Below are 18022 nucleotides of genomic sequence, written 5' to 3'. Positions count from 1 at the left end.
GTCTCCACCCCTGCCTGTGATGAGGAGCAGAGCTAATTATTGTTCGAGTTTGATAATTGAGGAATCATGGTTTCTATACTAATCACGGGACAGATAATTGCTATCAAGTCAATCTCAATTTTGCTGGACCGTGAGAAAAGATCCATTATGACCAACCGTAAATATTGCCAACATGAGTCAACACATTTAATGGAGAGTCAATATAACATCTGATTTATTTCTGACGCAGAAAATGTAATTCGGTATACATTATTCAAGCCATAATGATGATTCATGAACTGCTTCATACTTAGATTATATTTTCTAATGTAATTCGGCTTTTTCTATTTTTCCTCTCCATTGCTATTGATTTGTTTTCTATTTGTTTTAACATTCATTTTCAGAACGAGAAAGAACAACGAATAACTATCAACGGATGGAAAAGTTGGTAAGTTGCAAATATGAAAAAAAAATGAATTGAAGGCAAATGATTAATTCATTATCCATCCGGTCAAGCCACTTCACCTCCAAATGTATATATATATATATATATATAATATAATATATATATATATATATATATATATATATATATATATATATATATATATATATATATATATATATAATGAGATGAGGCGAGGCCAACTCAACACATGACGCAGGACACCATTTATTTGCTTTAGCTTTCGTCTTTTAATTGAGACTTCTTCAGAAGCGTCTGAAAAATATAAGGAGATACAACATCCAAGTTTGTTTTGCATATCAATCTCCTTATATTTTTCAGACGCTTCTGAAGAAGTCTCAATTAAAAGACGAAAGCTAAAGCAAATAATTGGTGTCCTGCGTCATCTGTTGAGTTGGCCTCGCCTCATCTCATTATGTTTAATATTCACAACTTAACAGCTAGTGGTAATAGTAAACTTATCATATATATATATATATATATATATATATATATATATATATATGTATATATATGTATTATCCTTTCTCTCTGTAATACCTAGTCTGCTGTGCAAACCCTTCACTCGAGTAATGGGTCTGAATTGCAGCCTACTCATGCCTTGTGTACTGAAGGCCCTATCGCTCAGGAATAGCTGGTTTTGCATGTGCTAGTCTTTGCGTGGAGGCACACTTGTTGATCAAAGTTCCAATTAGGGTCTGTGCCTGCAGACTACTAAATACCTGTCACCTATTTCTCCTCTCATCTCAATCTGTATTCCCGTATCTCCGTATTCTTCTTATGCCAATTAAAAAATCTTTCTCGTACCATGCTCAATGTGCAAATTGCCCTAACAGTTCGCTTAACTCATTTTTCATATTTGATAGCTTTGACGTCTTTTCGATAGTTGGTTTTTATTTCATCACGTGATGAAATATCCATCTCTTCAATTAACGATCCTCATATTAATTTCTGTAATCTCGTAAACGTGTCAATCATGTATCACCGTTCTGTATCACGCATACACTACCATCTTCATCAATCTCTTTCATTTTCCTTTACTATGTCCATGATATTTACCTCTCTATATTATAACTCCTTTCATTTCCATTTCATTCTACTCGGTTTCCTTCCCTTCTATTTCGTTATTTCCATGAAGTTACACATTTTCCAACCCCTCCCTTTCTATCTCTCTTTCGCTTTTTATGCTCATCTAAAATACACTTATTAAATCATGATTTCTATTCTTTTCTTGTCTTTCTGTTATTCCTTCACACTTCATTCCATATATTTATGTACATGTATATGTATATTCCATATATTTATATAAATTATATGTCTTCTGCTTGGTTGTTTATTCCAAAATTAAATTTATTAGTGTAGGATGGTTATTCTGTCATTTTGCTATTTTGTTTATTTCCTTTGACTTTGTTTTCTTCAGGTGTTTTACATTTCTGTTCTGTCTAGACTTTAATTCATTTGCATTTCTTTTCAGCACTGCCCTTGCAGTCTGAACTTAGGTTATATGAGTTTAATTATATTCAGTTGTCATTCATTCATTCTTCTCTGAATGCCTTTCCTCCAACTCTCTTTTGTCATCTTCATTCCTTCTCTATTCTCTATTCAGGTGTTCCACTCATTCCATCCCTCACCTGACTCCTTAGTTTCTACTTCCATTATTACATAATCACCAGACATCTTTGTCATCTCATCTCATTCCTTATTGGTTTATCTTATGAATTGGGTTCTTACATTTTAGTTCGATCCTTCCATTTTCTTTAGTTTGATTGGTTGTTATTTCTAATTTAAATATTTATGTAAATTATAGAATGATTTGATTTTAGCTGAGGCAAAGCAGCCCAGATATTAAACAGTGCACTACCAGACTTCTTCGGTTACAGTTTTATTTATTTGCGTCTTAGTTTCACTATTTCTCCTTCAGTTTGATTATTGAGATGGCTGACTTGAACTTTATTTTCTACCTCCATACTTGTAATTTTCTCAACCTTACACTGTTAAAAAACCCTGATTTTACAGAAAAATAAAAGAAGATTTTGCAGAAAGCAATACCAGAATCATTCTTTAAATTCATGAAACAGGAATTTTTCTGCAATTTAACAGAACAGGTCTGTTAGAAAAAGGGGAAAAGAGTGTTTTATTTAAGGAAATTTGTAAGATTACAACACCAAATACCAATTTCCTGTAAGATTACGCAATCTGGTAAGATTACAGGTGTTCTCGAGACTCTGCTGCAGGAACTTCTTTTAGTTTAAGGATAAATTTTCTAACAGTGTACATTAGTACTGTTAATATATTGCCTTATGTTTTAACAATCACTCATCTTTTTTAATGTCTTTATCATAATAATCATAGAGCCTTGGGGAAGACCAGATTTTAATGTTTGTGTTGTGCATATTTATATTATGTATCTTGCCATTTGCATCTCGCAACATATTCTCGTATTTTTACCTTTTGTTCTTTTTTTCTGTATCTCATAATGTCCTGTTACCATGGTTACTATGTTTTTCATATATTGTATGTTTTTATGCTGATCAGGCCACCCTGTTTGAATATTCGAGAATAGCTATATTTATTAATTTCCTTTAATTTCCTTTCCTACCCATACACAAATAGCGATCGTGTATGTGTTGACGAGCTTTGATATTCTTGTACAAATGCATGAGTTTATTAGAATATATTTTGATTACTCTAATTTTCAAAATATCTAGAAAGCCACCATCTCTATTTTGTTTGATGCACTTATTTATTCTCTCGAATTAGCATTACGTCAATCCAGCCAGAGTTGTGCTTAAAAGTTGGTGAACCCTACCACAAAATGCACTCATTCATGTTGAGTGTTGAATGTAGACAGCGCTACTTGTACAATGTTTGGTGAGTCCAGAGGAACAAACCTTATTGAATGTAAGGTTTCACCTGACTTCACAATTAGATATGTAAAATATGGCAGAACTTGAACACTTTAAACATTTTAATGTTCTGGTGGGGTCCACTAATTTTTGAGCACCACTGTATGTCTCTGTTCACAAGGCGAGAGTCAGAACCATTACACCACGGCTCATCCATGCACGCCCCATAAACATGATAAATGTAATGAATACTAATATGGCACATCCACAAATGAGCGCTACACATTCAGCAAACAACTATAATGCTTTTAACATTATTTCAATCACGAATCATATCAAACACTTTTGTCCTGCGATTTCATATTACAAGAATCATTATGATAGACTCGGAAAGCGAGTCGATGTTTGAAAAAAGGGCAAAATCATCAATCATGATTAAAAAGCAGAGCAAATACATATCAGACGCGCGCATGACATCACTTTCACATGTAAATATATATAATAGAAGATATATTAAACTTCTCTTTTCATGGGATGATGGATAATAAAGAAACCGTCAAGTTTGGGATGTCAGGATCGATTTGTTAATAAAAGCAGCTAGAACTGTTCACGAAATGAATAGACTCGATACTTGGATTCAGGATGAAATGAGCTACGCATTAGTGTTATATTTATGTTATATTTGATCATCAATGGTAGAATATTGATCCAAAACATAGTTGCCTGATCACGAAAAAATCTTTCGTCTAAAAATGATTTAATAAAACATAAATATATCCTCGTATTAAGTCACCTCTGATCATTATTATTTTGGTAACGTTAATGATTGAAAAGTCTTTTTCAACTTGAATAGACAATATATAACAAATAAAACACTGTTTTCAAAATATGTCACAGTTGCACTCTAGGTGTGAGCAGATTTCCTTTCATTAGTGTCTAAATTCATTCACCATGTTAAATACTCTGGATTTTAAAGGACAAGTACACCCCCAACAAGATATTGATTTGAATAAAAAGAGAAAATTCAACAAGCATAACACCGAAAATTTCATCAAAATCGGATGTAAAATAAGAAAGTTATGGCATTTAAAAGTTTCGCTTCATTTCACAAAACAGTTAATATATGCACATCTCGTTCGTATGCAAATGAGGAACTGATGACATCACTCACAAACTATTTCTTTTGTATTTTATTATATGAAATATTAAATATTTTTGTTTTCTCGTCATTGTCATGTGAAATGAAGTTTCATTCCTCCCTGAACACGTGGAATTCCATTATTTTTACATTTTGTGCTTCAGGCAAGGAGGTCCTAATTTTCAAATTCGTAAATATTGAAATATTGTATAATCAAACCATAAAAAAAACCAAAGAAAAAGTGAGTGAGTGACATCATCGACCCTCTCATTTGGATGTAACTGGCTCGTTCATATAACTATTTTGTTCAAAATAAGCGAAACTTTGAAATTTCATAGCTTTCTTATAATACATCTGACTTTGATGAAATTTTCAGCATTGTGCTTGTCTGATTTTACTCTATTGATTCAAATCAACATTTTTCTGAAGTGGACTTGACCTTTAACCTACAGAACCTTACGAGGGTCTGACGGTGATTTTGCTCCATCCAAATATCAAGGGAGATTCAGATGGTAGAGTAATATAAATAAGTGAATGAAAAGAATCAAGAAAGGTGAAAAAACCGAGTAGTCAACTATTGAAGTTTATATTTCTTGAACAGGTTTAAAACCCATTTTCAGGTCTGGTAAGTACCCCCATAAACCATGCCACTATTCCCATAAATTACCATACTATATAAATGTGTCTGCCCTAAAATATGTCGCGTATGCATATTATATCCTATGTTAGCATTTAAGAGTTAAATATGACTGAGGTGTGAACACATCGGATCTATACCATGCAAACTTTTTCTTCGAATACACGGTGCACATTCTAAGGCGAATTATAATATTGAAAAAGAGTAAATGTTTATTAATCATACTAAAAGAATCTCTTTTCTCAAGTGCTCCCTGTGTTGACCTAAATCATTCACTTTCACTATTTTACTATTAAAATGAACTCCTATACATTGCAATACTTTCATGGTTTATAATAATAGAACGTGCTTTTCTTGATACGATGAGTCATTTACCTATACTTTTCAAAAGTTAATTTTAGTATTCTTATACTTGAAGGTGGGATATTATTATAGACTTATGCTAAAACTGTGAGCTAGATAGGGTGTGTGGTTTCCGTTTTCCTCCTGAATTCTTCTTCGCGGAGTCAGTATTCCTGAAGATAATGAAATCAAATAGATTGGGATTTATGTAATACAGAATATGAAAAAAATACCAGTTACAAGGTGTTATACACTTCTACATGCATCAATCTTCAAAATACACACACTAAAAATGTTGGGCAACATACTGTTAATTGAGTTGGGTAATGTACATGTATGTTGGTAATATATATGTATTTTCTGTGCAATTATTATCCAGTTGAGCAAATTCATTACCCAATTTCGTTTTATTACCCAATTTGGGCAGATTTTAACTAATAGGTTTGTGAACAGCATGTTGCCCAGGGTTGCTTAAATTTTGGGGCATTTTTCGCCTTACTATTTTAAGAGTGCACAGATAACAAAAGTCTAGTATATGACCCGACAAGTATGATTTGGTGGGACGTTTTCCGTACGAAATAAATGGTTATTTTCACTTAGTTCCGTACGCTGCTAAGTGAAAATGTCCTAATATGTAGCAAAGGCAGAAATTGTATCATTCATGTTGGCTAAAAAGTTCGGATCTCGAACCAATCATAATTTATGAACCTTTGAGTCGGTGAGGGGTTTACCCCCCCCCCCCCACAAAGGGGTTCCACCTAAAACCATTTCCCTTATCTGTTGACAAGGGTCGCGCAATCAGGATTGTGGGCCTTGATGGCGATCTACGGGGGGATGGGTAGGACGTAGTACGTCACAGCTCATAGCCATTAGGTCAGACTAAACTAGTCAAGCCCCCTTCTTAGTAAAAAGCTAGACTCACCACTGATTATTATACCAAAGTAAAGAGTTTGTGAAAATACCACGGGCGACATCTTAATGTGTGAAATGTCTTCATGGTCTTTAAGACCTGAATGATTGTGACCTTATTGGTATACACTTTAAATTCAACCTGCATTTATCAACCGTATGGTCGTTTTGCCTCAAATGATCGTTCGCACTCAATTAAATAATACATCTATAATGTGCAATAGATCAGTCCCAAAATTACCGTTTCATCTTCACTAATACGTGGTTGAATAATTGGTTTTCAAAAGTATGTTGCAAAAAGTAATATTACCTTCCCCAACAAATGGTGATGATTGCTAAGATGATGGCCAGGGCTACGATGATGGCAATGATGATGATGAGGACGTATTGGAGTTCTAACAGAACTTCACCTTCCTCGACGGCACCCCTGGTCACCTCCAAGACCGTCACATTGACTTCATTTGCAATGGTGTCGATGTTAGCAGAGACTGCTTCATACAGCGCTCCTTGGCCCAAGTAACCTAGAATGTGATCAAAGCAAAGGTAGACATGATTATTTTGTTCTTATTTTACCACGTAAATGAAACATGAATCTTTATATCAAATATAAAAGGTTTTTGTTAACTTACATTCAAATGGTGGATTAGTGAACGTACAAATCCAGGTTATTTTTTCAGGAGGCCTTCTGAACCTCAGTTCATGAGTACACTCGAAAAAGGAATAAAATAACCAATAGATTTGTGAATATGTGCCCGAACCATAGATAAAGACGGTCAGTATCATAAATTATAAATTGCTTGATATTTACCATTTTTGTCGGTCGGACACATATCAACCAAAGTATTGTTTATTTCCACTAACCCTAAAAGTGCGTATGTTGCTATTTTTTATTATTATTATCATTAATCCTAAGCATTTATCCAATATAAGAATGTTGTTAACATACCCTCCGAAGAAGTTTCTGTCTGCCTTTTGTCCCGTACTATCACTTGCGATTGGGCATCTCTTCTTTTTCGACCAAATGCCCAGTTCTCCATGCAAAGATCACTTGGTGTTGGGGGCGTTATGAGCAGCATGACCGCGAAGGCTTCTATTGGGTCGTATTGAGGGCGCTCTTCGGGGTAGCCATCTGCAACGGACACGTGGCTACTGTCGACATAATTCAATGTCAGGTCACTGTGATGTATGGAGGTTGTGGAAGAAGGAGGAAACGTTTAATGCCAACTATTTTTCATTCGTGTTATTTAGTTAGCCAATTGAATATTTTTTAATAAAATTATAATTAGAAATATTCAACATCATTGTCAAAGAAGAAATTTTTGGCACACAAGAGTCGAAGCATGTGTGTCGACTTCGGGACTGAGTGACATAGAGTGGTTGAGATTGCAACAAATGAGGTTCTTGTTTTTCACTAATGTGCCAAACATACTGACTGAAGCTTCAATATCTTAAAAGAATCATGGTCATCATCTTACCCTCTTAAGAAGACAGTCAAAGATAAAAACGTGGTTGGTGCTCAAGTTTATTTCCTAATGAACGCTCGCATTGATCCTAGTTTCCAGACGTACGGTTGCTAAATTTGTAGATGGATTGTGGTCTTAAATCCCTAAGCATTCCTTATGAGTGAGTAAGGTTTCTTTATTTGGTGTTGAAATAAGTACTACTTAACATCTACATTTTTGGCATCAGCTTGTACTTGCCGTTTCTAACTCCCCTTATGGATTCGGAATATCTCCAATGCTGTGGTACGAATATTTGAATTATTGTTACAGTGCAGTTTGTATAAAAGACCGATATACATATTATTGTTGCTACTGAACTGATATAGGCATAACCCCTACACCGAAATAATTATTTGAGAAATGAGCAGAACATGTTGATCTATCTCTTGGCCTGAATATTTGGAATGTCCTCAAAATCCAATTAATGGTTGACAACCACCTTGCATTTTTAAAGAGATATCAAAGTGCTCGGCATTGACAGTATTGATCATTGCGAAAATAGTGGATCTATCGCATATATTGACCCGAACTTTTGAAACGCTCGTAAGATAAATTCACATTATGAGTAGAAATCACTTCACGAGAATAGCCAAATATAATTATCTGCATTCTTGGTTGTTGCGTCCCTCTTCTGTTTAAGTCCCCAAAAAGAGTACTCAAAAGTCACTGGAACTTTATTTCTTAAAGAACTGTTATTATGGTCACCTTGACTTTGCCAATTATGGCACCATGCTAGCAGGGCCAAGCAGTCAATCAAAATCAAGGTTCCAGTAATATAAGTTAGTAGTTAACATAATAGAGTACCGAAGCGATGACGCCACTTGCCATGGTGTCATGGCGGTCTGGTTCTAAACAAAGGAACCCGGGGGCCGTTTCACAGAGCTGTTCGTGAGTTGGGAGCGACTGGTGATCCTTAAATACGCGTTAAACCATCGCCAATTTATTATACCATTTGCCACTAACAAGAAAGGATCACCAGTCGTTCTTGGAGTCGCTCTTGACTTGCGAACAGCTTTATGAAACGGCGCCTGTTATGACTCTCAGAATGATGGTAACAACCAGGGACAAAACACATCGCCATTTTTGCATATATAAATGTGTATAGACAATCGTGCAGCTGCGACTCAGTTTAGAACTAGCCGGTTGGTTGTCATGACATCGTGAAGTCACACCCGGGATCACACCTCGTATTCTGAGGCAAAGTTACCAGGAACACTGGTCTGTAACTAATCAAAGTGCCCCTGAACAATACGGGCTTTCTCAGCATCGGGGTAAACAATGATCATGATATAATACTTACGCATCTTTTCCGGTACTTCCTGGGCAACAAAGGGGGTAGAAGTTATCGCCATTACAGACGTCTGTGACCAGTCGGCTGACTACCGCAAAAAGTAGATCGCGAATTCGTGGGAACTGCAGCAAAGACAAGATGCATTTTTTGTTAATTTGAATCAGTGAGGAATTCGAAATTACTGTCTTCACACTGGCCACACGTCCGACTGTACCGGGACTGTCCCGAGATTGTAGCGGTGTTGCTTTAAGTGTGAATTCTCGGACCAGCAATAAACTACCCCGAGATAACGTCGCCTCGCTATAACTCCGCAACCTATCGCCAGGAAAGCCATAGCAGCGGGACTGCCCCGCGACTGTCGCGGTGTTCCTTCAGATTTGACAATAGGCACCTTTCGCAAACCTCTACAACGCGAGATTAGAGTCGGGTAACTCAAAATTTAACGATTAATCATAGAGTCGATTTTCTAGATTGATCGTACATAACAGTCAATACAATCAAACGTAGAAAACTGTTCTACAATCATTACTAAGCTTTGTGTTACAGGCCCTATAGATCTTGCTTTTCGTTTGCAAAGCTACGTTACCAGCATGCCATGCCATTTTCCTGCCTGAGCTCGCGGCGGGACTGTACCTGTATCATGGCTATGACTCCAGCTGGCTGGAGACATGCGAAATGTAGGTTATGACATGGATAAGAAAGTGGTTTTTCAAACAAATCGAGTACATATTGAGTAAGGAAAAACTTACCGAATTAGAGCTTAGATATAGATCATTACAGTCCATCGAATCGATATTGCATTTAATGTGCATTATTGGTGGATCACTGGCAATTGATATCATGGGTCAGATCAACTCTCAAGCCGAACCATTTCGCATGAGTTGACATGTACACAGCATCGGGGAAATGGGGGATTTCCCGGGGAGGGGGTACACTTCCATTGATGAGTGGATACCAGGCGCGACCATGGGGTTTCAAAAAGCACCCTAAACAAGGGATGTAAGTGTTTTCCAGATTTTGAAAATGCGTCTCTTAACAAGTATTTGGGTTGTGACACCCTACAAGTATTGGAAATATATCCCTTTTTTTCAGTATTTTAATCATTGTTTTTCAGAGCCTTATAACGCTACATAGGCCTGTACGTAACGTACTTACCCACTCTTTCCCTTTTTACGTGTGGTCGCGCATGGTATCCACCATTCAATGGAAGTGGGCCCCCGGGCGGCCTCTCGAGCTCTGGGAGGAAGCAAATTTGGATTTGGAAAGTCGTCCTAAATCGGATATATCGCTGTTACCATAGTAGCAACCAGAATTTTGCACAGGAAACGCAAATTGAATGTTTCTGTTCCAGATGCAAAACGGAAAAAAATCTCATGTCACACAATTTGCATTGCAGGACAGAGTTTTACGACCATGACGACGGGCCCAAAAGTCTCTTCCAAAATCAACTACCGTCGCAAATAAGCGTGCGCGTCCTTAAACGAAAGGTCGGGATTAAGGACGTTTGACATCAGCGCTCTGTTAGCGCCACTGGCGTAAATCCCGGGGGGATGGGGGGATATATCCCCTCCCCCACTTTTCGAGAAGGGGGGATGGCCTGTACAAACATCCCCCCACTTTTTACGGAAGAAATGAAAAAAAAATCACAAGAGATAATTGTTTTGTTGGTGAAAATTCTTCCTAAAATACCGCATAACAAATAAAACAATATTATTGGATCAAACTCCAGTTCACCATTTGCAAACGAAATACCCGGGGGGGGGCACTCAGTATATAATGCATAGTGGGTATGTGCCGCGGAGGGGACCCCCATTTTTACACCCAAATTTCCGTTCCAAGGCATAGCATTTTTGTCTTATCGAGAAAAAAAAACCAAAGAAAGCCGCTCCAAGGCATAGCATTTTGTTCTTATCGAGAAAAAAGAAAGAAATCCGCTCCAAAGCTTCGCATATTTTTCGTTCGTTACGCCGTTCCAGTCGCATTGATCTGCTGCAATTTTGGTGAAAAGCGGCCAGTGGATTGGTGAGATATGTCTGCTCTTCATGAATTCCTCCAAAATTCTTCCAAAATTCGCGCTCGCATCAAGTTGGTTAATGAAATTCCTATATGGTCCTAGTTAATTCCTACAAAGAAACCTTAGAATGCCCCACTTCAGGTCTGAATTACCTAAATTTTCAGCTCGCGCTTCGCGCTCGCAATATTTGATTGGTGAGATGCGTATGATAATCATGATTGCAAAGACTACAAAAAGTGTTTCATGTGTTCAGATGTAATTCTAATAAAATCAGCAAGCGCTTGGCACTCGCATTAGATGACTATGGTGAGATATGCATACTCTTAATGGATTCCTAAAATATATTCCTTAAAATCTTGCTGTTTGGGGTCAAAATATACGAAAATTTCAGCTCGTGCTTCGAGCTTGCATTGTTTAGCAAGACAGGTACCTATCATGATTACATAAATTTGTATCATAATGTCCCTTTTTAGGTGTGAATATAAAAATTCAGCTCGCGCTTCGCGCGCTCACTCAGTGATTCAAAAAATTTGCTGGTGCCCCCACAATGCCGTGACCCACGGAACGCCAGTGTGGACATATCAATGACAATTCCTTGCATATCTAAAAACATGATTGCAAAAAAATGCAAAAATATTTCAGTCATCCCCCCCACCCATCAACACGGATTTACGCCAGTGGTTTATAGCGCTAACAACGTTTCTGCGCCTCCGGTGTTGATTTCGTGCGACCGCCTGGAACAACTACGATCACTCTCAAGGCAATAATATTACCCAGTCACTTTCAAAATATAATGAATAAATATACAAAAGTCATTTTATAGAGTGCTCTTCATTAACGTTTCACGACGCTTTTCAACATAATGTTATTAATTATTAAAAAGGAATACATCACTTAAATCTGATATTCACAAAATAATATACATTTTTATCAATTCACATACAATATTTTGTCAGATATTATTTCAACATAATGTTATTAATTATTAAAAAGGAATACATCACTTAAATCTGATATTCACAAAATAATATACATTTTTATCAATTCACATACAATATTTTATCAGATATTATGATTATTACTTTATTCAAATTCAAGTCATTTCCTATGTCTTTGGTGAAAATGTTTCGCCTTATCATTGAATACACACGAATAAATAAAATGTATACTGTACATAAAATGTTATAATAATTAGAAATGAATGTGTTTCAAGCAATGACTTACAATGCTTATATCTGCAGCAATGGTGAGTTCTACCCCATACCGGACCTGAGACTTTAAATCTGCGAGAAAGTGAAAGCGAGAAGGGGGTTGGAAGGGTGTGAAAAAAGGGGTGGAGATAGAATTAGGAGGGTGATATTAACAAATTATTTTTCATGGAGTCTAGCGAATAAGGGGATTTAAGAATGGCAAGAAAACAAGTTCGTCGAGCATTCGGGTGGTGATCCAAAACCACTACCATAATCAGAAGGGCACTGGACAGCCACGCCCATTCTATACTCAATATCATCGTAAGTCATGTTGAGATTTCAGGTTAATTTAAAATGTTAATTGGTTTCGATAGGTACATAATTCTCCGGGATACGACCATTATGAATGATAATAAATCTTTGTCCAAACCTACTTTGGCACCGGCTTCCCTGGTATTGTGAAAGGCAGTTGCATGTACACTGACGTGAATCCAGTCTCCCGCCATGCAGACAAGTCAATGTGCATGGCGGTTCCGTTGTTGTAGCGACAGTACTAGGTGTCGAAGGTGCTTCTGTTGTGGGCATGCGTGTTGACATGGGCGATTGTGCAGCAGCAGTTGTTGCTTGTGGTGTATGTGTGGTAGTTGTGGGAACTTGTGTAACCCCTGGAGTTGTTTGCGGTAGTGGGGTGGTGGTTGAGGGGGTCGTGGTTGGTGCTATTCGCGTCGTTTGATGAAAAGAACAAACGAAATTCAATTAATTACCGTACATTTCATTCAGCATTTCTAACCAACAGTGATCTAGTAACTTTATAAATAGATATAACATGGAGATTAGTTGGTGGAAAAATGTATTTTGTTCATGAATCGTACTTACAACATATGAAATCCGGATCAGCTGGATCTGTTAAAGAGAAGATAATAAAAGAAAACGGTTTACATGGTTTCGGAAATAATGCCCATTAATACGTCATGTTGTTGTACAAACGGTTTACCATTTTCTCATATCTTTGAAATAATAGGGAAATGTACGTTTATGTCAAAATACTGTCAAGTTACTGCTCGACGGAAGTCGGGTAATTGTTTTATATTGTTTGATATTCACACAGGTTTTGTCTGAATTCGACCCGTATGATAGAAAACACAGGTGCAGCGCCAAAGGAATGGACTCTTCTGATTATTTTGAGTAGTGAAAATGAACAGCAGAAGACGAAGGAGGCTTACTTACTGCAATAGCCACATAGGAGATGACAAGCTGCATCAACAAATGGAAACAGACTGTCACCGCACCAACTTGTTGGCCATCCATTACCGCATCGGACGTCGGTGTTCTCACATTCTCCTAATTATGGAATATAGATGTAATGGTAGACACATCCATGAGTAAAATATCCAAGATAATGTTTTAGCAAGCCACAACTCCGAAATATCAAACATAATTCCTTAAATGTTTCCGATTGGTTTAAGAATGACTTTTATTTGATTTATGAACTTTCGTTAATTGAACTTAAAATGAAAATCGTGTATTGTCACTATGATTTATAAAAAAAAAAACAATGGTACTTACGTACTGCAAATAACATGACTAAAAGAAGGGGGATTGGTAAAGTTCTACAACGAAACAATAATATGGAACTCCTGCAACAGCTTTGCTGAAGACAAATTTCCCAAAGTTCTAAATCACTTGTTTTGTCTTTATTTGTGTATGGATTGATGAATCAATATTACACTCCAAAAAGATTGAGTAACACTTATGCTATTGTTGGGTCAAATGGGAACGTGCAGGTTATAAAACTGTTGTATAAATCGTGTTTCACGAGTAAATTTGTAGACTTACGAACACAGTTAGGTCCTCGCCATCCATCTCTGCAAGTGCATGAACAGTCGCTGTTCATTGTCCCACAGTTATGACACTCAGCCCTACATTCTGTGAAATTAAGGAAAATACATTATCAGAATAGACATGATAAAGTCATTTTCGACAACTATTTACTTCAGGTTTCTGAAGTGTATAATGTCAATAAATCCCGATGTTCTCAATGACATGAATACCAAATCATAACCCACGTAGTGTTCTAACTTAGCAATTTCAGCAGCATCTAGGTATTTTAATGAAAAACAGATTTATCATTCCTACCAAGACAGTGAGAAAAAAATATAAATGAATACAGCTCCCGAATTATTGATAGTATATAAATATACCAGGCTTTGAATAAGTAAAGCGGGAATTATTTGCTTAAGGGCAATATTATTGTTGTAGATAATGATCGGCCGCACCGCAAATCATCTACTATGCATCGTTTTACAAATTGGTTCCAACCAGAAAATTAGCAATCGAAATCGGCTCCTACTGCGCAAGCGCACAACGAAATATGGCCAAAGTTGCCATCCGTTTTTGTACAGTATTTCTATGTGCAAAGCCCGGAGCGGAGGGAGTAACATGCCAAATGTTTACCTGATTTCAGACTGAAAGTAGCGAGCGAAATATGGCAATTGTTTATTTGCTAAACTGCCTTGTATAGGTAATAAATGTTTTATATCCTACATTTAATAATTTAGAACAGCTTTGATAATATAGTTCTGTACACGTAGCACATCTTTTCTTTTTCTTTTTTTTAATCTGAACCAAAATATAGATAATCGCTGCCCTGACTGACCTACTTTTCCCAAAGGCGCTCAGCGAAACGCAGATTTGTGCTGTTGCCGTCCCTACGCGGGACGTGGCCGGTAGAATCACTTCGCTGACCGATGCGCCCGAGAAATTGCATGATCTGTGTCAATGATCTGTACACCAACGATGGAATAGTGCACTATTCCATCGTTGACGTCACGGAATAGTATTTTTTATGGTCGTTTCACATTCAACATCATTGCAAAAAATGAGAATATGTCTGGTCACATGATGCTAGTTATTCCAATCAGAATACAGGATTTAATTTGTGGAGGATATGATAGAAAAACTAAGTACAGTCGTCATTCTGTTCAATTGAAGTGATATTTATTTTTTGAAGAAAAAAAAATAAGGATACATGCCAAAATGTGCATGGTTTTGGTCAAAGGTTGGTTTATGTTCTGATATCTTTCTGCTGTATGATGAAAAAGCCCATCAATGAATGCACAATTTTAGCATTCTACATGAAAGAGGGCAGGCCTATAGCTATGAGAATGTGATGGTTAATTAACAAATGTGAAGATAAATATTTTTCCTTCAAATCTTTAAGAATACCGCCCTATGCAGATTGTGAACAACTGACAACTGAAACATTCAAATTCATGACTACACACTTCAGAAAATATAGCCAAAAAAGCTGGTAAAAAATGTAGACCCTTCTCCCGACTAAATAAGTCATTAAAAATACTCAAGTATTATCATGATTATTCAAATACTCAATATTCAAGACATTTAGTCCATCTTCATAAATATTCTTACCACATGGCTCAGAATGTTCCGAACAGGGTCCTGCAAAACAAGAAATTAAAACAAAATGATTTGACATGTTTTGATATCATAATAAGGAATTTTCGCCTTTGAAACGCAGGAAATTTATTATCAAAAGCCTTAAAAAGCAGTCTTTGTCGGAAATCGTGGTATTAAGACCGCAGTTTTGCCCTGGACTCAGGACAAACGTCCTATTTGCAATTTTTCGTCCAGTCCAAATCTTAGAGCGATCTGCTTTCCCGGTCCAAGACTTTTCCAAAATCAAAACTCAAATGGATATCTACTATTAGTAAATATTATAAACTTACTGTTTTAATGTTGGAAATCGAATTCAGGCTGATTAGCGGAGGAAATTCAGTTGGAGGGGATTGTAAATAACAAACCATTCAAAATGGAAAAAAGAAAAAGAAGAATAAGAAGTAGAAGAAGGAAAAGAAGAAGAAGAAGAAAATAAGGTGAAGAAGAAAAAGAAGAAACAAGAAAGAAACAGTAACTTACTACAAAGATTATTGTAGCATTCCCCGATGCCTGTTGAACATTCAGTACAGCTCGGACCGGAAAGATAAACGTCCTGCCCAACAATATTTCCACTGGTAGAGCAGGAAGAGATTTGGTAAATTGTATCAATGATAAAAAGAACCAAATTAATGAACATTTATGTAACGTTTATATGATATGAATTATTCGCATTGATTCTTGTGGTTTCGATCCAGGGGAACATGGACACACCTCCACCCCTTCTTCCTTTCCTTTCCCCCAAAAGGTAGGGATGACATGATAATGTATGTGCCACCTAATTCTTGAAGGTTCAACTTTATAAAACTGTACCAATAGTATTCTTGATTGTCAACATAAAGCAGATCGACTTTAATTTTGTTTCTTCTGGACATTCGGGAGTTTTTGCGAAGCGACGTATGGAGGATTCAAGAACTGAGAAGTTCATGACAAAGATCAACCAAGAAGTCTTTGCCGAAGATTGGTGAAAAAAAACAGCAGTTTGGTCCTTGTCTCTGGACAAACGACATACTTGACATTTTTCGTCAGCTCCGATTCTCGACAAAAACCTCCCAGCTTTACTTTGTCATTTGACGGGCAGTTTTCACTACATTTACTGTGTTTTTGAATCCTCCTAATGTCTTGATGTAACATCTGCAATCATCAGTAATATCAAAAGTTCTTGGACATTTTTCCACATAAATTCGGCTACTGACCAATGAAACGGATCGGTAGTGAAGACCGATATTGCACATGGTTACAATGTGGTTTATTCAATCGTTGAGGTAGATCTATAATTTCCTGAAAATTGTGCACATTTGATAATCATTGGTTTGTTTGTATCAGTCACAAATTTTATATGACCAAAAAACAATAAGCGCATGCCTGAAAAAAAAACTGTATTTTTACAGGGAATAATAACAATGAAATAATATATAAATAATGAAACAATATAATATTGTAAATTTTTCGACACTTGGCATGTACATCACCTACTCCCTTGAGGTTGGTCATCTGTAGCGTGGTAAGGGTCACCTTTTTTCTGTTAAATACCGTCGAAGCATACGTGATATTTTGCTGTTTCACTACCATTATTATAAATTTTATGCATGGTATATATTACGTATTTGTAACGAAGTCATTTTGGAAGAATGAATGGGAATTTGATTTAATATAAATGATTGGGTATAATATCAATACTTACCCTGGACCATAGTTGCAGGTTATTATGTACGAATTCGGAAAATAATTAACAAGGCTGCTGCAAAAGGTTCGTCCACACCCGACTGCGTAAGACTCGGCCCAAACCACCTGAAGGAAAAGAAAACAAACTTCCTTTTAGACGGATCGTAAAAGAAGATTTAGAAGGATCTTAACGTATATGAAGGGGATACAGATTCTGTGATGGAGGTAATTATGCTTGTCCTCGTATTTATTCCATGTATTCACTACACATAATCGTATAATTGGACTTGATATATCATATTTTTCAAACTGATCTTGAAACAAAATTATAATTACTAGAATTCAGCATTTACCTCTTTATTGAAAATGGATGCTGTATAGCTTCTAAATTAAATTTACTTTTTTACTTTACATTCATTCAAAACTATTTTATTCCTATGACTAATCAAACAATGATTGAAAATGAATTTTTTTTAAGTGACTGTATAGTAAATTTCATCTGCTAGGGATCAATAGTCATCTAGCTACTGGTATGCAACCATGATCCGATATCAAAATTATTAGGATTTGTACAAACCTATTTCTTAATA

General features: G+C 36.4%; 1 protein-coding gene across 1 annotated transcript in view; it reads right to left on the bottom strand.

The window, feature by feature from the left end:
* Window positions 1-4919: 4919 nt before the first annotated feature.
* The window catches only part of LOC121407965, a 44649-nt gene continuing 31546 nt past the window's right edge, over window positions 4920-18022 (bottom strand). The window contains exons 3-14 of the mRNA XM_041599243.1: window positions 17452-17558; window positions 16251-16342; window positions 15744-15773; window positions 14151-14240; window positions 13542-13655; window positions 13191-13217; window positions 12749-13030; window positions 12349-12407; window positions 9120-9232; window positions 7264-7493; window positions 6628-6838; window positions 4920-5581 (exon numbers count right to left, since the gene is read on the bottom strand). Of these exons, the coding sequence (XP_041455177.1) occupies window positions 5509-5581; window positions 6628-6838; window positions 7264-7493; window positions 9120-9232; window positions 12349-12407; window positions 12749-13030; window positions 13191-13217; window positions 13542-13655; window positions 14151-14240; window positions 15744-15773; window positions 16251-16342; window positions 17452-17558 (1428 nt within the window). The 3' untranslated portion in view covers window positions 4920-5508. The remainder of the gene's footprint in view (window positions 5582-6627; window positions 6839-7263; window positions 7494-9119; window positions 9233-12348; window positions 12408-12748; window positions 13031-13190; window positions 13218-13541; window positions 13656-14150; window positions 14241-15743; window positions 15774-16250; window positions 16343-17451; window positions 17559-18022) is intronic.

Source organism: Lytechinus variegatus, chromosome 2 (assembly GCF_018143015.1).
Source record: "Lytechinus variegatus isolate NC3 chromosome 2, Lvar_3.0, whole genome shotgun sequence".
Taxonomy (NCBI): Eukaryota; Metazoa; Echinodermata; class Echinoidea; order Temnopleuroida; family Toxopneustidae; genus Lytechinus; species Lytechinus variegatus.
This window is presented reverse-complemented; position numbering and strand designations above follow the sequence as displayed.